The sequence below is a fragment of the Megalobrama amblycephala genome, linkage group LG3 (assembly GCF_018812025.1).
Source record: "Megalobrama amblycephala isolate DHTTF-2021 linkage group LG3, ASM1881202v1, whole genome shotgun sequence".
Classification (NCBI taxonomy): domain Eukaryota; kingdom Metazoa; phylum Chordata; class Actinopteri; order Cypriniformes; family Xenocyprididae; genus Megalobrama; species Megalobrama amblycephala.
The window spans coordinates 48767545-48789891 of record NC_063046.1 but is presented as its reverse complement, the minus strand read 5'-3'; the positions used below and the strand labels follow the sequence as shown (position 1 = coordinate 48789891).

Below are 22347 nucleotides of genomic sequence, written 5' to 3'. Positions count from 1 at the left end.
TCTTTACTTTTTGTGTGGGGGAAGGAATGTTTAGTTAAAGAGCCGAAGTGAAGACTTTAATTACTGCTGATGGATAGAGAGGACATGAAACCACCTCACATGTACTCCACATCTTCCACACCTCCTTCCCCTCTGCTCAAAACATAAACTGCTCTGACCACATGGTGCCAAGTGTTGTTTTTCCTGTAATTTTGTGGTGGTTTGGTTGATATTGCCCAAGTGATCTGTATATAATCTCCATCCATCATCTTCCACCCATTATGCAATTGTTATGCAACAATCAGTCATTTAAAAAAAACATTTAGGCTGCAGTTTGCATCAATTTTTTTGAGTTATGACAACTTGTAATGAAATTACATTCAACCAACAAACTTCATTTGACTTTAGAGGAACTTAATTCATAGCATGAATGAATACAAATTTTTAAGTTGATGACTCTTAATTAAGGCTACATTTACACAATAGCGATGTACTAGAAGTTATTCCTTTGTGTTTTTTTGCGTATACGACATTGTCAAAATGATCCCCGTTCCCTGGTCTGTGAAAACAATGCAGCTTGAATCAATTAATCTTATCTATAAAAAAACTTATTTAGCATGTATATTTAATGAACAAGCAAGATTTTACCCGTCACTGGTGTACATTGGTCAGTACTTACAGAGTCAATGCAGTGTTTGCCTTCATGTTCAGCACAATGGTAACCAAAAACCTCAACATTACAGAAACTCTTTTAAATGTCAAACATAACAGCATTAAACACTAAGTCTTTCCCATCACTAAAAACAAATAAGAAATAAACTTTGATTAAACCATTAAATATATATATATATATATATATATATATATATATATATATATATATATATATATATATATATATATATATATATATATATATATATATTAATACTTTAAAACACTAAACCTGTTTAAGGTATTTATCAAAGTTATTTGGCAAAAAGGCAAACTATACAGCTACAGGATTTATTTTACTTTAATACAAATTTTAATTTAATTTTAATTACTAATTTTACTTTAATGGATGCTTTTAAACTTTAAAATACATATAAAAACAAAAAGCTCACAGGAAAAAGCATACATTGACTACAACATAATCAGTTATTAACATTTTGTTGGTTCTCACTTGTTTTTGCATGTGTTCTTAATTTCTTTGTATGACAGCCTGCCACAAAATATGTCCACCAAATTTGGCAGGTTTCATTGATTTATCACAAATAAAACAACTGACTTCAAGCACAGCTACGCCATATTATTATTTTAATAATATTTGAATTGTCAATATTCCTAGGTCAGACATTACTTTTGGCCTCTACAGTAGACCAATATATATTTTGACACTTTTCTGTGTTATCTTTTATATTGTGAAATGTATAATTTCTAAGAGTAATCATGATGTGGAATTTGACATATACTTCAGCCAGACTTCACAATAAAATCACACTGCAAATAAATAAATAACAAATGAAACATATTTTAACATATGAAATTGGTCCAAAATTGAAAGCCTAATTTTTGCTGATCACTCTATCATAAAGTCAAGTGTAAAGAGGATATAATTTAGGCAACATTTAAAAGCAAGATCAGCTTTCCAGTTAACAGCCCTCATCCAGACCACAGATATATCTTTAAAGGTTAACATGGTTTAAAGTTTGACGTGAGGCTGATCCAGACTGCAGTTTTGTAGGCCATGTGGGAAAAGAACAGAAAGGATCACAAACAACTGATGGCAAAGAAAGATTGAGAGATATGAAAGAAGGATGGAGTGGAGCAGTATGGGCTCTCCATGATGAAAAGAATATCTGAAAATACAGAGGGAGTGGTTGCACACGAGAGGAATAGAGTAAATGCTGGGTTGTGTAACTGATAAGAGCCCATCTGTGGTAGAAATCAGACAGATCAATTAATGCCTGTCAGATGTAATGTTTCCCACTGATTTGTACAGGCAATGTTTACTCTTTTTGCTTTTCTGGGTACTGACCCCTGACCTCACTCAAGAGGGCGGTCAAGACAATTAAAATGAAATGATGAAAACTCTGCAAATATGCAGTGCTTAGAAGCACTGAACGGGACTTAACCGGGAGAAGAGCGAAATGATTTTTGTTGCTAAAAGCGTGATTGAGATTCAGAAAATTAATGCAATGCATAGTTGATATAAAAAGTTAGATGACAAGTAAATTCCTAATACTTAATTCTGAAAAAACAACTACTGTCTAACACTTGATGGCTGCTCTGTCAAGTCTGTCATCAGAAACTGGGTGTGCTCTTTGATACCAATCTTTAATTTGAAAGCCACAATCCTAGCATCTGTAAAACTGCATTTTTCCATCTTAAAAATATTTCTAAATTATGGCATATGCTCTCGAAGACAAATGCAGAAAGTATGGCAAGCCGTTTTGACTTTTATTCATTCTCAGGATATGAATTCTTGATATCAGCAATTCAGTTCTTGATATCAGGAATTACATTTCCACTATAACAATGTTAATTCTTGATGTAAACAATTTAATTTTCACTAGTTAAAATGCTAATTTTTGATATCAAGAATTACATTTCTACTAGTAAAAACTACAATTCTTGACATCTAAATGTATTTTCACTAGTGAATTGTCACCGTAGGCTGCCATTCAAATTTAATTGTTGATATCAAGAATTGATTCCGTACTAGTTGAAATTCCAATTTCACATATCAGAAATACAATCCTTACTACTAAAAATAATATTTTTTTGATATCATTAATTACTTTGTTACTAGTGCAAATATCTATTCTTGATATTAACAATTGATTTGATAATAGTAACAATGTTAATTTTTGATATCAATAATTTGATTGTCACTAGTGACAGTGTTAGTTTCTGATATTATGAATGTGATTGTTACTAGTAAGAAAACCATTTTAGATATCTGAAATTAATTGATATAAGAAATATCGATATCAGAAATACACTTTTGCAAATTAACATTTTTACTAGTAGTAATTAAATTGTTGATATCAAGAACTGATGTTTCAACTAGTGCCAATTGAATTCTTGAGATCAAAAATTTGCTTGTTTACCAGTAACAATGTAATTATTGATATAAAAATTATTATTTTTACTAGTAAGAATTGTATTTCTGATATGTGAAATTGGAATTTTAACTAGTAAGAAATCAATTCTTGATATCAACTATTGAATTTGAATGGCAGTCATGGTGACATTTCACTGCAGATATCAAGAATTCTAGTTTTTACTAGTGGAAATGTAATACTTGATATGAAAAACTGCCATTGTTACTAGTATCAAGAAGTATCTGATATCAAGAACTGAATTGTTGATATCAAGAATTCATATCCTGAGAATGAATAAACGTCAAAACAGCTTGCAATAAAAAAGTTAGTTAATGCGTTCATGACCTCAAGACTAGATTACTGTAATGCTCTACTGGGTGGTTGCCCTGCACACTTAATAAACAAACTACAGCAAAACGCAACAGCTAGAGTTCTTACTAGAACCAGGAAGTATGACCATATTAGCCTTGTTCTGTCAACACTACATTGGCTCCCTATTAAAGATCGCATACATTTTAAAATCTTGCTAATTACTTACAAAAGCACTAAATGGTTTAGCTCCCCAGTACTTGAGCGAGCTCTTAACACATTATAGTCTTTTACGTCTTTTGCAATCTCAAAATTCTGGCCAGTTGATAATACCTAGAATATTAAAATCAACCGCAGGTGGTAGATCCTTTTACTATTTAGCACACAAACTTTATAACAGTCTTCCTAGCCTTGTTAGGGTAGCAGACACACTCTGTCAGTTTAAATCTAGACTAAAAACACATCTCTTTAACCTGGCATAAACAACACATCACATTTCTATAATTCACATCTTCTAAAGGATCGTTAGGCTGCATAAATGAGGTCAACCAGAACCGGGAACACTTTCCATAACAACCGCTGTACTTGTTACATTAAGAAGAATGGCATCTACGCTAATATTAGTTTCTCGATTTATCCTGAGGTTACCATAGTCAGCTGTATCTAGTCTGTATCCAGATCAGATGGTGGACCTGCACCTATACGACCACAATGCAGTCAGAGATCCTGTCGTCAAGACAATCCCCTGTGAAGACCTCGTCGGCACCACAATCAACAGCACAGATCCCAGCAAAGACCACAAGAACCAGACAAGTCCTCTGCACGGACTTATGACCAGCTTCATCTCCATACTGGCATGATGAATTCGATCTTCAAGCAAAAGGAACTGGATGAAATATTTGAATGCTACCTATCCAAAATCTGATTTCTTACTTGTGATGCCACCTGAATTATAATCACACCGTGTTCGTTGTTGGCCAGAGGAGAACTGGCCCCCGACTGAGCCTGGTTTCTCCCAAGGTTGTTTTTTTTCTCTCCATTCTGGCACCTGATGGAGTTTGGGTTCCTCGCCACTGCCGCCTCTTGCTTGCTTAGCTGGGGACACTTGATATTATTGATTTGACTGAACTGAGCTGGACGATGACATCACTGTTTTCTGCAAAACTGCTTTATAGATTAAAAAAACTAATTTAATAATTGATGATCTTTACAATGGAACTGAATCATCACTGAACTGACTTCAACTGAACAATGACACTTTTCTTTTAGAGCTGCTATACAGCTGAAATGAACCATTTGCATCATTTAATCATTTTCCTGTTATCACTGTAAAGCTACTTTGAAACTATAATAAATAAAGCACTTTATTTATCAAGGCTTGACTGTTGCTGTAATCTGTCTGAAGATTGCCTAAATGCTGTTGTTACATCTCAAATATCACTTTGTCAAGGTTTGCTGTAAAAAGTTGTATCCACTTTTGTAGGCTAAAAATGTCTTTTGAGTGATTTGCTTTCACCAGCTTCTGGTTTGTGGCAAGTGCAATTTTGAGTTCAACCAGAGCTCCTTGACTTTAGACTAGTGTGCATTATTTAAACAAGCTTTGCATTTGCAGTTTGGCGTTGTGAATGGAGAAAAAGAGCAATGTGATAAAGGAGGGGTGGAAAGAGCTTCCTGTACTTACAGGAAGTAGGAAATCCGCAAGCCTGCACAACGTTAACCTTTGCATGAGCCTAATGTCCTTTTTGAACTCTACTCTTTTTCAAACTCCTGAGTTTGTGCTGATTCTCCAAAGTCAGTTTCGATAAAAGTGCGCTAATATATTTGGAGTATTATGGGAGTGAATTTCTGCAATAACTGACTATGAATTGTAATGTTTTACAAAATAATTTGTTGGCAGTTGAAATGAACTCCTAGTAGTTGATGCTTGAGCTTTAAACTGTTTGATGTATCTGACCATCAGTTCAACTCTTGCTGCTATGACCAGCCTACATGGGTGTGTTAAATGGAACGCTTCCATTCTCACACAGATAAATTGAAAGCTACTGCATGAAGTGAGCATTCTTGTTTCAAACGTATTAAAGTTTAGTGATAGGGCATTTTACTGGAAGCTGATCACAAAAGTAAACAAGCTCTGGTTCCTCTGAACCCACGTCAACAGAGAAGAACAGGAAGGAACTTTGATAGGGATGAACCTGACACAAAACATGAGATGAATAAACAAGGATAAATATTCTCCTACAGATAACGGGCGTGCCTGGTATGGGCTGATGAAATTGTGGAATGATGTCAAGAGCAATATATTAATAGTGTAGAAACATTTTTGCAAAGATTAATAAAAAAAAAAAAAATGTAATGCAAAAATTTTTAAAAAAAAAAATAATTAAACAACCCAACGAATAATATAAGAAATATTGTTTAAAGGTAAACTATGTAATTTTTGTTGTTGTTGTTAAACGGAACTTCTAAATAATTAATAAATACATCAATCCTTCTTCCAAAACATGTTTTTCTTACCGATTCACAATGGCAAACCTTTTATGTTTAGAGATCTCTTGGGATGGTTTTCGCGGGAAATTGCATTCATACGTCTCTCGCCTCGTGCATCTCAAGTGCTGCATCCGAAATAGCATACTTCCCTACTATATATAGAAGGTGAAAAACAGTGTGACAAAAGACATTTTCCGAATTCACAGTACTCATAAAAGAGTAGGGAAAAAGTACCTGGATGACGGACTTCTTCCAGCAAGGCTCTAGTGTGCATACGATGGACACTTTACTATCCCATGAGGCCACAGGAGAGGATTTATGAATGGCGGGGAAGCAACACAACTGACACTGGTAGGTCACATGATAATGACAACATGGTGAATGTAGTACATCCAGATTACATTCATACATTTCATACTGAAAAATTAAAGTAAGGGATTACTGTTTATTTTTAGGCAATTTAATTACAGTTAATAAGTTATAATGTACTTGCGTTACATACTGTAAATTAGTTCAACAGTTCTGTTTAAATCAATATTGAATTTAAAATCTAAATTTGTCGTCTAAAGGTAAAAATGAACGCTGCCTCTTTAAAATCGAGTTGCGCGTGAGTTGGCAACATCGCACCAGTTGGCTGTGTAGTCGCTGTCTGAAGATGTCGGCAGAAGCGAGTGGCTGTTTTGAAGAATGGAAGTATTCCAATTACTTTACTTTTTTGACACAGGTAGGCAAGAACATTACGGTAAAATGTAAGCTATGTCCTCGAGAGAAAAAACTGCCCGCGCTCTCTGAGAGACGGTCTTCAGCAAAGACTATAGAATAACACAAGACGTGTCACTCGTATTGTTTTGAATGGGAGAAAGTGTAACGCGCAATATGGCGGAATAAGTCCTGCCTTCTAAATAAGAGCCAATCGCCGACTGGTAAACATGGCAGAAGAGACGCGCATTTAGGTCTGCGCATGCGCATTAGCTTGGTCCAGCCTAAAAAACACAGTTTTTTGTCATGATTCGAGCGTTTGGATAAAACATTTATGAGACAGCTGTTGTCAGATTTCATTGGTGATTTCAAATATGAAATATAATTGTAAGGTTGGCGAACAGTTTTGGAGAATTTGATGTTTCCCCATTCAAAGAGATAGGAGCTGCATGATGCCCAGGATGCCCGAGAGGCGTTTCAAAGATGGCCGCCGAGTGAAATTACTTGTCTTAAACATACTTAAAGGGACTTTTGTCTTCAGTCAGTGCGCTCTCGACCAAAGCGCACTGACTAGTGTCAGATTTTCGCGGTGTATTACACATAAACGTTATTCAAATACACGCAGAGTTATATCAAAATGCCCGTCTTGGCGTATATTCGCGTTGGTTATGTGAATGTGAACAGCATGTGTAACAGCATATTGTCTCCGTCCATCCATTAGGTCTTAGTGACAGCAGCCTTTAAAACATGCTACTGTCTACTATTGGCTGTCTGTATTATAAATGATAATCAAACAACAAAAGAAAAGCTTTAATAAGGATTAATCTATATTTAATTTATACAGTTATGACTTTGCAGAGTTATTTTATATTTGATTATTCAATTTCTGTGGTATTTTTACTTACTACTATTAAACCTACCTGGAAAAAAAAAAATAGCATTGTTTTATTTGTATCTTTATATATTTTTACCGCGGTATCGAGTATTGTTTTTTGGTATAGTGACATCCCTATTTGTTACTAAAAAAATTTGAGTAATAAAGTAAATAAAAGTATTATAGTATATGTTTTAATAAAGTTAAAATGTTTTAAAAATCTATAAAAGGCTAAACTATTCCATGTATGACTAAATTATTAAAAGAGTTTCCTTTCTATTGTCTATGCGGTCAAGGTTTATAGGGATTTTAAGAAGTAATTAGTAAGTTACTTATTGAGTAATTAAATTACTTTTCAGAAAGAGTAACTAGAAAAGTATTTTAAATACAACATTGATGATGTAATTAGTAATTATTTTTTTTGAAGTAACTTACCCAACACTGCATTCATACTATATAACATACTATTTTTAGTGGTTGTGAGGTAATTATTCAAAATAAGTACCTACTCATGAGAGTATGCGATTTCAGAAGCAGCCACAGAGAAACGTTGCTCCGGCTATATGCATGTACGGTGTGGGATTCGCATAGGTTACTTTGTCACAATGAGTGAGAAAGGATGACATGGAGCAGCTAAATCTCCAACCTTTGGAGAATCAACCATTTTAAACAAACGCCGAACAGAGGAGATTCTGCTGGGAAAAAAAGAGACTGTGACATGATGTACGTGACTTTTCAATGAAGTACCGTGTCTATGGGTGCAATCCATTTCGCTTTTAAACATACACTCGCAAACTTCTCTAAGCACTTCCCCTCGGGGGAATCCCTTCCACGAGTTCCACTTTGTCAAGTGGGAGAGGGTAGTTTATGTGGATAGGCCCTCGTCCCCTCGATTTTGACCGATGGAGCTACTCCGAAGTACACTTCAAGCTCTATATCCCACAATTCAACTTCATTGTGATGTCACAGCCGATCGCACTTAACTGTAGTGTATGATTTCTAAATTATTTTGAGAATTAATTGCATAATAGTGTCTTATGTTACATATTTGGAGTGGAACAAAACCTTAGTATCTTAGTGATATCTACAGCAACGTCCTCAGCTAATCTTGAGATCCTTGCCATCAAAACTGGTTATATATCTTAAGACTAGTAGTAGAATGTTTTATGAGCAGTAGGATAATTCTTATTTTTTAATTATAAGAACCAAATTCATCCGCAGAGCCGAATCACAACCAAAACATTGTTCTTCCTTACGCTCCCACTGAATGAATACAGAGACAAGGCATAGATCAAAGTTTATCAAAAGCATTTAATATTATTCAGAGTAATCATATCAATGTCACACGAATTCACAAAGTGTTTAAGACATGTCTGGCTCAGTTCGCTTCGTGTGTGAATTCCAAAACAGTGCAGATTTTAAATAACCACAAAAATAAAATAATGAGGAAAAAAGGAAAGTGTGTATATTGCAACAGGAAAAATATTTCTTAAAAAATTGAGAGTAGCTCAAGAACTCAGCACCATCTATATCATAATCAAAACCATTTTCCTGATAATACATGAATTACTTCACGCTAACTCCTCTAAAGCTGTAAAAAAATTACAGTATATAACTCAAAACAATAATGCGTTAAATCCCCTTTCACACTGTTACTCATTCCAGTAAAGTCACAATTTACAGTTCCATGTGATTTTTCTCCATATATGCCTCAGTTTAGGCGTATGACAACCCACTGCAGCCAATTACTGTATACCGTGTTCATTCAAAGTTTATGCCTGCTGTAGTCAGAATCGTGTCCTCAAATGAACAGCGTTTACAACAGGACAGAAGCACCACTTAATGTGTAAGATAGGTATCAAAAACCGTTCTTAGCCCCAATTCGTGAAACACCTGAATTCATCAGAGAATAGCTGCTAATCTAGGCTCAGGATTACTAACCTTAGTATCATCACCAAGTCATCATCTTAGTAAAAAACAAACAAAAAAGAATCAGAGTCTAATCTGAGAACTCATATGAACATGGCCCCTGGATTCAAGCTGTCTTTTTCCCAAAATAAACAAACTGGCAAGTGAGCAGGTGTTTGAATATATAACAGTGATCACATTTAAGTCATAATGTTAACATAAGTGGGGAAAATGTCTTTTTAAAACATTTGTATATAACAAACAACTTCTGATTAGTCAGATCCTACTTTGTGCTCTATAATCTAAAAGGACAAGGAGTCAGTTATGAGACATTTAATTTATATAGACAGGAAAGATATTTAAAGGGGCAAGCACCAATATTAAAAAAAGAAAGAAAATTAGCACCCTTAAAATATTACAGAGGATTTAGAATAACAATAGAAACCCTTAATACATCTATGATAACCATATTGAGGCAGGGGAGAACATTTTATATCCAATAAATAGAAGAACATTTTAAATAAAAACAATTTACAATTTAAAAAAAAGAAAAAAAAAAAAGAAAAAAAAATCTAGGAGAATAGATCTGTATAGAGGTGAGAAACAATTCACTGACCAAAACAGATGAAACTGAACAAGTATACTCACAAAATGCAGGAAAAGAGATTGATTAAAAATGCAATCCTAAAACGCTTGTCCTGATGATATAAACACAACATTCCATACTAAAACTGAAAAAGTATTTTAAAACCCGTATGTTTTGAAGCATTCTGAACAACTGTAATTCTTTTAATTCTTAATGCTTTAGAAAAATGTCCATAGCTCTATTATTAGTATTATTAATTTTTATCTCTTCACTAAATACAAGTCACAAGGCCAATGTGGTATATATCTAGGCTGTTCTAGGTTTAAAAATAATAAATTATTGGAGAAAAATAAGCACCCACGAAAAGTACAAAGACCATTTAGACATTTCAGTATTCAAGACGACACACAAAAAAAAAAAAAAGCAACATGAAAGAAAACTAAGAACAAAAACCCAAACGGACAGGATTTTGTCAACTCCGCTGCTGTAAGCCATGACAGCACCAAACTGCGGTCCATCTGAAGTCCCACAGAGCCATTCAGACGTTGGTAAACTGGAGTCTTATTGGCTGATTGGTTCTGTAAACAATGCTGAGTAAACTGGTTCTTGATTGGCTGTTCAACAAATATTAACAGTAGTAGGTAATTTTTTATCCAACGGTAAATGTTTTAAGTCTTAATTGGACTAAAATAAAAGATCTTGTCCTGCGAGCAGGAGTTTTGGTTATGGCTGTGTGAGGGGAAAGAGATGAGACGTTCTCATCGGGAGCTGGGACTGATGGCCTGAGAAAGCAGACAAACAAATGATAGACGTTAGCTCTTTCTGAAGCTTTGTTCACGTTCGTGCACTTTGACAAAGCGTGCGGTTGAACTCACCAGGCTGAAAGAGTCGTACACGTTCATTAGCTCCTCCATGCGGTATTGCTCCAGCACTACTACATTGGAGAGGTTTGGGCTGCGTTGTCGTGCACAGTCCTCACAGTGCACCACATACGTCTTCCGACTGCCACTCTCACTGGTCACAAACAGCAGGTTAAACACCTCCACCTGCTCAAGAATGAACAAACAAACCACAAACTCTTAAAGCGCCGCTATTATGTCATTTTCACGTTCAGAATTTTGTTTAGGGGTTCTACCAGAATACATTTATATGATTTAATAATTATTTTTCCTAGGGCATGTTTACAAGATACTGATGTACTAAAACAATGTACTTTTTTGTGATAATTACAGCAACATTGATAATTAAAATGTCTTTATTTAATACCTTTTTATCATTTCAGATAATGATGCACTGTTCATGATTTTTCATGGCCAATTCTGATTCGTTAAAATTGTGCTACATAAGACACACCTGCACAAAACAGCACAGGACTGAATGAAAATGCAAATTCACTCAGACAGCTTATGGAACAGCAGCAGTTCCTTTGGTTAACGCTGTACACAAAGCAGCACTGCGCTTATAAAGACTACTTTATATGGAGGTAAAAGAAAATGCCATCAAAACTTCTGAGGACAGTTCCCTTCAGAGATTCATTCATATAAACCCCCACCCCCAATTCAATACTTATATTTTCTTCCTACATTTTGAGCATTGCGAATAGCGAGCTTGTTGTGCCTGGTACAGTATTTGCTGGTGCGTCTGTGTTCTCTTCTTTGCGTCCGTCTCTGGCCTGTGTTAACGCCCTGTTTACAGACCTTGTAATATTTCCACACAAATTACATTTTGGGAAATGATTGCAATGCAGTGTGTGTGCAAGTCCAGAATAGATATCGGCCAAAACAAAAACGGTCTACCTGTGCATCTCTAATTTCAGATATGATGTTATAACTGTCATTTCTTTACATCACAGCATAAACTGTATGTATATACAACACTCTGACCTGCATCAAACTGCACAGTTCAGGGAGAAGTCATTATTACAATGGTGAGAACACAACACAAGGTTGTGATTGTACGGCTGAGGAAGTGTTAATAAATTTTAACCACCGATTCTTCAATTCTAGAATTCAGAATTTGGCACAACCTATGTAAAGATGCAAATGTGTAATTTCTGCACCACTAGCAAAGTTGCATATTTCGTAACCTGAGATGAGACAGCTGTATGTTAAATATTATTTTTTGGAATATAATTCAGCAGGTCTGTTGGGTTTTTGCATGTCGATACTATCTTTTTCTACTTGGAACCTGGAAATACATTTTTACAAATTATGAAGCACAACAATCGACTCACATCACACTCGTTACAGTAGTAGGCCGGCTCATCCTTCACTCTACTCTGGTAAGAGATCTTCTTTCCAGCTGCCACCAGCTGGTCCCTCAGGATCTGAATGTGCTTAATAGACTGAAGGAGACAGTGTCTGAAAAGGAGAAAAAAAAATAAAAATGAAATATCCATGCTACTTAATTGTGATGTAACCTGGTAAGAAAGAGTCCATAATGCTGCTGCATACTCACTTGATCATTTTGTAAGTGTCTGGATCGGTGATTTTGACGTTGCGTGCCACGTTCCAGGACACGTGAATCATGGGAACGATGGATTTCACTTTCTTCACTTCGTTCCACTCAAATCTCTCCAAAGCCAACTGGTACTGATATGCTACAAATGCAAAGATAAAGGTTTAGCAAAAAAGCTTTTTACAGTTCTGTGCCCAGACTAAGAAATTTTAGTTTTACCGCTTTTTTTTGCAACTGTTTATGTAACTATAATGACTGATACATTTTTTCAACGATAAAAAGAAAGGTTAAAAGGTTAGTGTGTAGGTTACTCACAGTTGACAGGTCCCACATTCCAAGCAATATTGTTGCACCAGCCCACGGCTTGAACCCAGTGTACAGTGCCTGCGTTGATCCATACCAGATCTCCTGGCCTTTGGATGAACCGGTACACAGGGATATTAGAGCGGTACAAGTCATCCAGAACCGGCCACCATGATCCTGTCAGGTAGTCCACTCCATGCCTGAGTAAAAATTCATTTGCAAACTTAATATATTTTTGGTTAAAATTAACACTTTCCTTAGGAATAAAACATTATTTGGCTATTAGTGTTATATTGACAGAGATTTTAATAAATTGACACACTCTACTGTGGCTTAACAAAAACAGATTTTGAATGTTTAAGTGAGACAGTTTCTTACTTTTCACAGAAATCACTGATGGCCTCCCAGTAGTTGTCATGGACAGCAAACCACTCACAGTCTCCAGGCCCAATATTAATGTTTACGGAACAGAAATTATTGTTCTCCTGGTGTCCTGATGACACAAGCATTTAACATGAAAATTAACATCAGTAAAGAACTACTTGCCAAAGAAGACAAATCTATCCTCGATTGACTACAAATAAAAAAAAAGTCAAACCTGGTGTGCGGCAGCCAGGGACCTTCATGTAGAGTTGTACTGTATTCATTCCCAAAATGGTGTGGCCAACATGGCTCAGCATATTCCCACTAGAGGAAACACGCATAAACGCCGGCAACTTCTGCAGTTCTTGCAGCTGAGGCTTCCATCTAAAGAACAAGATAAAACATCATTTAGTTAATATACATTGCTTGTACATTACACAGGCAGCATTCTATTTCTATGTGGTGGGAGTTTTACATATTTATGGTAATAAATACGTTCAAGCAATTATGCACAATGGTCTTACCTTTTGGGATCGGACAGGTCAATGTTGGTGCCAAATTTAATTATCTTCCCCACAGATTTCTGCTCTGAACTGTGAAGATAATTAATAACAGCATTTTTTATATATATAAATTAGGTAAATATTTGGATTAATTCAAGAATTAAGTGCTAAGATAATTCGCGATAAACTACCTAGAGCTGGGAGCTGAGGAGTTAATGGTCATATTCTCAGAGTTAGTGGCTGATTTCTCATCATCCTCCTCCTCCTCATCATCACTGCCCTTTTCTTCCTGCAAGTTCAGACAATGGTATGGTAAGTGCATGATAAATATGATTCTAAAGGCATTTCATTTTATAGTTTATAATCAGACATAACTATACAAACAAGAATTCTAAAGTATTTGCAAAATGACCAATACACCTCCAGAAATGAACAAATACTGTTTCCCAATTTTTATGGTGTAGGAGTGTACATTTGTGTTCACACCTGTAAGCTCTCTTGGAAGCTGGAGGCCTGGTACTGGGCATACTTGGCAATCGTTGTGTGTGACCTGCTGCTCTCGCAGGGCCAGGTCTGGCCAGTGCCACTGGGATCCCAATTCTCATCCGCTGGCTGCTGGACCTGGGTCCGGACTTCTACTGCGTGCTCCCCATTTGCCTCCACCAAAGACTTTGTGGAAAACAGACCAAGATCTATAAAGGAGAAAGAATGGGGAAAAAAAGTGCAACTTAGTTTCCACAACAGCAACTGTTTAGACACAACTGTAGCGTTACAAAATTTACAACTGAAAAACAGTTTATCCTCCAGGCCCAATCTATAAGACGTACGCATAAACTTACTTAATCTAAGGGAGCCAGCTAGTCCCCGGATGACAGTAATGGGGTTTTTAGAATCTGTGCAGAACTGCAGCAGGACCGGAGAGAATGCATCTCTTTTACTTTCCAACTGCAGAGAAACACCAACATTGAATCAGTAAGCCATACTTTTAATACACAACTTAATATTTACTTGATAAATAAATTAATAAATTATTACTTGAGTAGAGTTTATTGTTTATGTAATACAAAAAGTGACCACAAGGGGGCAGGAGAAGCTGACAATGATACTGCAGTGCTTACATAGATACTAGGTGTGGGGGGGTTGAGTTTCTCTGGAGGGATGGGCAGCTCTGTGGTCAAAATTGGTTTAACAGAGAAGGCAGGTAGGAGGTACGATTCCTTGAATTTCTCCTTCACACGAGCTCCCCTGAAACAAGAAGACATTGAGTTTTAGATATGGTCTTTCATGGTCCCAACTAAACTGCAACTGCAGCCAAAAAAAAAAATCTGTTTTAGAGATGTTCTGCATGGAAATATTGCTTACTTGCAGGCTCTGATGATTTCACTAGCTGTGTTCTTTATGGTGATTTCCTCCAGAGGAATCCTCCTCTCCTCCACCTCTGAAGCAATAAATGTCTCCCTGTCCCCACTCTCCACCTTTATGAGGCGTATCTTCAGTTCTTTGGGTGGTCCATCTGTCAGCGCCTTTAGTTTCTGAAAGTCGTCAGAACATAATGCTGATGAAGCTGACGGGAGATCAGAGGAACGTCCTGAGCTGCTGCCCTTGTCTTTACTCTGTGCCCCTTCCCCTTCAGTCTGAAGTCGGTTACATTCCTCTTTCCTTCTCTTCTTGTCTCCATCACGCTCTTGTTCCTTCTCCCTAAACTCCTTACTCTGAATGTCCAGGTTAGCCAGCACCTGCCTGCTCTTCTTTTCCTTGTGTGACTTTCCATCCCTGTGCCGTCGACTGAAGCTGGAAGATGAGGATGAGGAAAGAGATGCATCATCGTGTCTTTCTCTGTGTTTTTTCTTCCTCTCTTTCCTGTCCTCATGTTTTTTGCTACTGTGTTTGTGTTTCCTCTCTCGTTCTCTGTCTTTGTGTCGGTCCTTTTCTTTATCAGGTTTGCATATCTCCTGTGACTCTGCCTTTGAGTGGTCTTTATAAGGGAGTATGTGTTTGTTCACCTCATAGCTATGACTAAGCTCCGCTAGCGAAGACTCTGAGATGGTAGTCAGCTTTGGTCGTCTTTCCAACAAGTCTTTTACAGTTCCAGAATCCTTCTCTCCTGTGGGTTCCTCTGAAATCTCTTCCTCGTCATCATTGCCCAAAAGATCTGCCTGGCTTATTTTATCCCCTCTTTTCCTCTCTGATGCCCAACTTGTGGGCGAGAGGGGACAGGGCTGACCTGAGTTACTAATGGCAGGGGTTTGCGTCGGACTGCTAAAACCTGGTTGATTGGCTGTGCCTGATGTGGGGGAAGTGCTTTGTTGTTGCCTGCAAATGTCAGGGCCCAGAGAAAGAGATGAAGAGTACTTAACTCCCACAAAAGCAGAGGGAGGAGGACGACCAAAGGGTCCACCCCGGTAGGTGTATTTCTGGCTCTCAAGTACAGATGCAAGGTTTTTAAACATGCTGTTCACACCTGTCTGGTGGAGATGAGGCCGCTGAGGTGGTGGTGAACAGGATGGAGTTTCATCTTCCCGATCAGCTTCTTCATCATCATCATCATCATCCTCCTCCTCCTCGCACTCACTTTTCTCTACCTCTGGAAGGCCATACAGCTTGGCTAAGTCACTATGGCGATAGTTGGTTCCTGTTGTGGCAAGAATGCTTTCTTGGGACTGCATGCTAATGGAATTGGCAGACTTGGAAATGACCTTAAGAACCTCCTCTTCTTCCTCAAGTGAAGAAGTGCGACTGCAAGGCGATGCCAAGGAACCTTGCCGACTTAACACAGGTGGGCTTGCATGGCCATCTGGCTGATGATCCTCAGTTGGAGATTGCTTTAGGGCAGGCACAAGGTCTGGTGCGCATAAATAACTCTTCATCGGAGCCACATTTGCAGAAAACGGAGGTTCTGGTCCTGCCCGTTCTCCCATCTGACCAGAATACAACTCCTCCTCTTTCTTGATGGACTCATCCAGCATCTTCATAATGTTAGCCAATCCATCAGGCAAAAGCTCAGAAGTTTCCTCCTCAAATTGGGCACCATCAGAGTCACCACTGCAACTATTAGAACTGCTACCCAGACTACCAAGTCCTGTACTGGGCATGTGTTTTTGCAGGCTATTTGCAGTCGTGCTGATTTGTGTGCATGAAGAGGGAACATCCTTGGGGAAAGCCTGGTAAAGTTTGGGTGGCTCTCGCAGGGGCGGGGGGTTGGGAATAGCATCCAAAATCCCAGCAATATGAGGGGTTTTCAACATGGTGACATCTTTGGATGGGTCAGGTTTCAATTGCATTGTATGGTTGTGGGAGGGGCTGATGAGACCTGACTCTGAGGGGTATGTGGGAATCCCAGTGGAATTCTGAGATGGTGTTCCACTCTTCCATTTCTCTCTCTGCCTTTGCTTCTCACGGGCATATTCTGTCTGGGGGGTGAGAGGGGGTGGTCGTGGTCGTTCCATAATGGTTGTTGCAGTTCCAGAAGGACGTGGGGGCACTCCTCCTCGACTCAACCAGGGATAAGGTGGTGAATTCTGGCAAGGATGCGAGACGGAAGAGGGTGCATCGGCTGGAGACAAACGAGGAGGTGGAGGCTCAGCTGCACTACCTGACAGCAAACGTTCCAGACTCTTGATTGCAGACTCACCGTGTGGCTTTTTCTCCACTTCTTGTCGCTCTACATTCTGTTTCCTCTCTTCTTCCTGGTCTCTCCTTCTCTGTTCTGCTTGCATGTGGCCCTGCAACTCTGCATCAAGTTTATTTAAAGCATCAGCAATGGATTGAGAGCTTGGGGCAGCAGTTTGCAAACAGGATCTTGGGTAGACTGGGGCTGGAACAGTAGTAGTTGCCTGAGAAATTGAGGAGGAAGATTGAATGGGCACTGAGCTATATGAACTGTTGGATATTGGCTGGAGGGCTGAATTGACTTTTATGTGTGCTGGAGGTTGAGGGCGATGTAAAGGTGAACTGACGGATTGTGGGAGAGTGTTAGAGGTCTTGCTGGTGATGACACTCTCCCCTGATCTCTGAAGCCCTGAGTTTAGGGTGGAGGAAGCAGAGGACACTGGGGTGTAGTTAGGTCTACCCTGTCCTGTGTGAGGAAGAGTGGACTGCTGAATCTGAGATTGTGCCCCTCTGTATGGGTGTGGAAGGGTTCCAACACCAGGGTGGACACCCTGATACCCTGGATGTGGCAGATTTTGGCCAATCATGGATACATGGTTTGGGTTTGAGATTAGCACTGAAGAATCTGTTCCTCTCCAGCCGCTTAGGGTGCTGGGGATGGAGGAGGTGGTAGGGGGTGCAGAGCTCATAGTAGGGACGCTTCCAACATTGGTATATAGTTCCAGGGAGCAAGGTGGTTGAGGAGTTTCCAGGTTTGGGGTAATGACAGGTTTTCGTGCAGGGGCCTGAGAAGGGCTCACATGTTGGAGGGTCCCTGGACCCTGGTCGCCCCCAACAACCTTAATCTGTGCCTGAGAAAGGCGTGCAACCACCTGAGAATCCCCTGCTGCTGAAATGTCACATGACTCCTAAAGGAAAATGAACATTGGAGTCAACAAATCATAGGACACAAAACTGTAACTATTGATAGCATTTATATGTTGCATATCATGCCATTTATATTTATACTAATATTAAACAGGCACTAATTTACAAGTCTTAACCAGGCAAATCTTTTTCTGTGCATCAGAGCCAGGTTTTGATTAATGTAAGCTGAATCTGTGCGATTCATTTAATTTCATTTTCTCTGTGTGTATTACCTGGTTCTTCCAGGGTTTGTCAGGGTTGTGCTGAGGTACTGTGGCCTGGGCCTGGTTGCTGGCTGGTGGGCTGGTGGAATGGATCAGCCCTGGGTGAGGCTGGAACTGAGGGTGACTGTAAGGCACAGTGGTGTGGTTTGCTGGTGAGGGTGCAGGGCGCTCCCTATCTGCCCGCAGCGATGATGTGGATGTAGGTGGTGTTGGTGGAGCCCGGCTATCCAAAGAATTCACTCCAGATTCATGTCGTCTTTGTGGAGTAGTACCATGTAGTTCCCCTTGGGTCTGAGCTGTAGGTCTGTTGTTGGGGTAGGGGTATGTAGAATGGTGGATGTGAGAGCTCTGTGAAGGTGGCCCCGGAGATGGTGATGACGGACCAGTCTTGTGGGTTTGTGGTGGAGGACCCCTGCTTTGTCCGTAACCTCTTGTGGGGGGAATGGTGGGTGAAGACATGGTTGACGGATTCAAGGGAGGCGGTTTATATGGGAAACTTCCAATTCCTGGCTTAGCTGAATCCTGTGAATAGAGAATTAGAAAAAGTAGCAATTAGGTCAAGTACATCTAACATAAAACAGAGTGGAAGACGCAATGTCAGTAATAACGCCCATATACTACACCACTACAGGTTGCTGTGCTTTTCACACTACACGACTTCTGTCATCATCGATGTCAGTTCCAGTCAAAACATTGACAGGACTTGGATCGTAGACAAGTCCAAATATTCAATATGCTAAATAGATTTTCCTATGATTTATGCTCTTTGACAAGATCTCCATTAACTATTTATGTTCTAAATATTAATATTCAGATCAGCAATGACTGACCTGGAAATCGATCTGCCCGCTTTTGCGTTCATTTGGGCTCCAGGGTGCTCCTCCTTTGTGCATCGGGTTCCAAAATCCAGGTTTAGGAGAGGGATATTGGGAGGATGACTGCTGATTCAAATGTGCAGGTGGCCCAGGTATACGCTGCATGGCTGAATAAGAAGCCTGACATAAGAAACAGAAAAAGAGAGGGTTTTTTTACAACATTTGTTAAAGGAGAGTTTTAGGACAGAAAATGCATGGGTGAGGCCATAAAGACATGACCAACCTGCTCAGACCCAGAGCTCTTCTTTCTCTTGCTTGGACTGGGGCAGTCTTCCATGGGCCGGTGTAGAGATGGAGCAGGGGTATGCTGAATGACAGAGTGCTCTCCCAGAGGGGGCCCAGGCCGTTTTAACTGTCCAGAATGAGAGTGAGGTCCTCTGGGTTGCTGCTGAGTCTGAGGTTGGGTCCATATTTCAGGTAATGGAAGCATGGGCCGTGAGCCATGGGCTGGGAAATGAGGATGAGGAGCACCATACTTGTGGAGAAAGAGAGAGAAACAGAGGTTGGTGAGAGTACTCTTAACCATAATATTAATTTAAGTGCGCTACAGTGCTACACATTCAATTTAATTCTTAAATGTGAAAATTTCAGTGTAAAGTAAAGCTAGTGATTCACTGATTTAATACGAACAACATTCATGTAACAAGAAAATATAAAAAGTAATGAAACATAGCATCAATATTCACCTTCAGTAGCTGATTGGCTCGAGCTGTGAGGTGTGCAGGAGGACCTGCATTGTAGCCATTGTGTAGTCGGTTGTGGTTATCACCAGGCAATGACTCATAACTCTGGCCAGTTCTGGTTGGTTCCCAAGGCCTTGGAGGAGCAGGCCTTTGTAATCCTGGCAACAAAGCCTGAGACAGGTCTTGCTTATCCCCTCGATGTAAAGGACTGGAAATACAAAGACACATTAGCAAACTCACAATCCAAGTTGCACGTTTTTCCAGATGTGTTTGTAAAACAACAATAAAGCGTAAAAGACACTCACCCATTGTTTAAGAATTTACTAGGATGGTTTAGGCCAGTCATGTGACTGGGTGGCATTTGGGAGACGAACTGGTGCTGACTGACACCAGGTAAGCACCTATTAAGAGAATTTTTTTGCTTTGATCATTCCTTTTGATAACTTCATCAGTGAAGTAACTAAAAGGATAATGCAGCCTTGATGATGAGGTATATTACCTGGAGGGAGGTGGCCAGGCGCGGCTGCCCACGGGAGCCCATGGTCCCCGGTTGAGTCCGTCCAGAGGAAAAGGGTCCCGCGTGCTGCACCCGGTGAACTGTTCTGGTGTGTGATGCATCCAGCCTAGACTAAGAACAAAGACTATTTAATTTCCTACACATCTTCAATATATTAGCCAATACATCTGACATTGCTTAGAAAATACATCCTGGAAAGATGGCAAGAAGTTAAGAGGTTGTGACACTGAACTATTTAACTACTAAGGCATGATGCTGCATTAAATGTCTTAAATCTGATAAAGTCAGATGGAAAAGCAGACATCTAATCTCTTTATTTAGTGGCTACACTGAAGTGTTAGTATTTTGAATTAGCTTTTATTTTTATATTCATTCAATTAATTTTAAAATATTTCTTTTTTTTAATCATTTAATCTCATTTCAGCTAGATGCTAAGGCAAGGCAAGTTTTTAAAGTTTTTCATCTAATAATTATAATTAAATTGATTTCAGCTTAATTTCAATTAGTTAGCAATAACGATGCACTGAATAGTACAAAATGTCATATGCTAAGAAGCACCAAATATGCTCATCTAAATTATTGTTCAATCATTTCTATCAAGAGAACAGTACACATGGTTACTCACCACACTAGCTGTGAGTGTGAAGCCCTCCACTGCAAAACAGAGAGGGCCACTCACCAACACGAAGGAGAAGCTGTTTACTGCTACTCCTGCCAACTGGAGAAAGAAAGAAAAGAGATGGGACATAAGGGGGTGAGGCACAAATATACAGCCAAATCCATTAAACACAGGGGGAAAACACATCCTTTGTAGTCTGTGTGAGTGTTTGGCCTGAAGGCAGCTATTAACAAAGGAACCCTCCAGAACTTCAGTACCGCTTGTAACCTCTAGGGGGCAGTGCTCGTCTGTAGTCTAATGGGAAGAAAAGTGTGCACAGATGGGCTTGTGGGAGTTCACCTATAGGGTGAGTACACTGAGGTCATTATAACCCTTCCTGAGGCCTCTTGGCAGAGGGTGAGAGTGATGGGAGGGAGGGGACGAGCAGAGCAAAGTCCTGGAGTCAAGCCAGCGGTGTCTGTGTGCATGTGTACATAAAGAAGTGTGTGTACTTGTGTTGTGTTGCTTGAGTTTGATTATTTGCATGTGTATTAGTGTGTGTGTGTGTGTGTGTGTGTGTGTGTGTGAGACAAGAGAGGCACTGAGGTTAATCTCATTAGGCCAGGCGTGATGGAGAGAGGAAAGGACAGAAAGAAAGAGAGCAAGGGGTGTAGGGAGGAAAGGAACAGCAGAAGGCTTGAACAGGATGGATGGACAGATTAGGGGAAAAAGACGGGTCTAAAATTAAAGTGTTCTTTAGGGAGACTCCAAAGTGAGAAGACCGGCTGTGCTCCCATGAAACACCCACGCAAGCAAACACACTGAGCTTCCCACGCATTCTGAATACACATGGCACACCGAGCGCAAGCTGGATGCACAAATATTGGCAAGCATGCGTGCACACACTCGATTGAAATTGCTTGGCACACGTACATATATTCCCATACAGCAAAAGACGCCTAGCACACACTAATTATGGACTTGGCAAAAGTGTTTCAAGTGTGACACGTACAGGCTCTCCCTTTCTATAGCACAAAACACACTTATTATACAATAAGGCCACAGATGCAAAACTTGCCATCCATAAAATGCTGTATAACCTGATGGGTTAGTACTGGGCTAGCAACACAGGCAGAGTAACACTTTTTGTTGAAATTAACAAGACTTTAATACTTCAATACAATCTTTATGCTGTAATTTTTAATTAGTCCAAAGATAAATATGTATGCGGCAGTATTCTGAGATGTTTGGATACAGTAAGTGTGTGTGAGCTATTCATTGCTCAGCAGGTTTAGTCAGCGTGTATGTGTGTGTATTTTGAGCCTACAGTGCATATGAGCCCACCCACTCTTCTCTGGCTCATGGTGTTGCACTATTA

At 39.3% G+C, this 22347-nt stretch overlaps 1 protein-coding gene across 8 annotated transcripts in view; it reads right to left on the bottom strand.

The window, feature by feature from the left end:
* Positions 1-8728: 8728 nt before the first annotated feature.
* The window catches only part of kdm6ba (lysine (K)-specific demethylase 6B, a), a 112324-nt gene continuing 98705 nt past the window's right edge, over positions 8729-22347 (bottom strand). For 6 of the 8 annotated variants that reach the window (XM_048185866.1, XM_048185867.1, XM_048185868.1 and 3 more), the window contains 20 exons: positions 20997-21089; positions 20354-20482; positions 20160-20255; positions 19858-20062; positions 19395-19646; positions 19127-19291; positions 18306-18818; positions 14920-18074; positions 14676-14802; positions 14397-14502; positions 14044-14249; positions 13749-13846; positions 13579-13647; positions 13290-13438; positions 13070-13184; positions 12704-12891; positions 12389-12530; positions 12165-12291; positions 10807-10980; positions 8729-10713 (listed from right to left, as the gene is read on the bottom strand). In XM_048185866.1, the coding sequence (XP_048041823.1) occupies positions 10690-10713; positions 10807-10980; positions 12165-12291; positions 12389-12530; positions 12704-12891; positions 13070-13184; positions 13290-13438; positions 13579-13647; positions 13749-13846; positions 14044-14249; positions 14397-14502; positions 14676-14802; positions 14920-18074; positions 18306-18818; positions 19127-19291; positions 19395-19646; positions 19858-20062; positions 20160-20255; positions 20354-20472 (6030 nt within the window). In that variant the 5' untranslated portion in view covers positions 20473-20482; positions 20997-21089 and the 3' untranslated portion in view covers positions 8729-10689. The remainder of the gene's footprint in view (positions 10714-10806; positions 10981-12164; positions 12292-12388; positions 12531-12703; positions 12892-13069; positions 13185-13289; positions 13439-13578; positions 13648-13748; positions 13847-14043; positions 14250-14396; positions 14503-14675; positions 14803-14919; positions 18075-18305; positions 18819-19126; positions 19292-19394; positions 19647-19857; positions 20063-20159; positions 20256-20353; positions 20483-20996; positions 21090-22347) is intronic. The other 2 variants (XM_048185871.1, XM_048185870.1) reach the window with 2 other exon arrangements.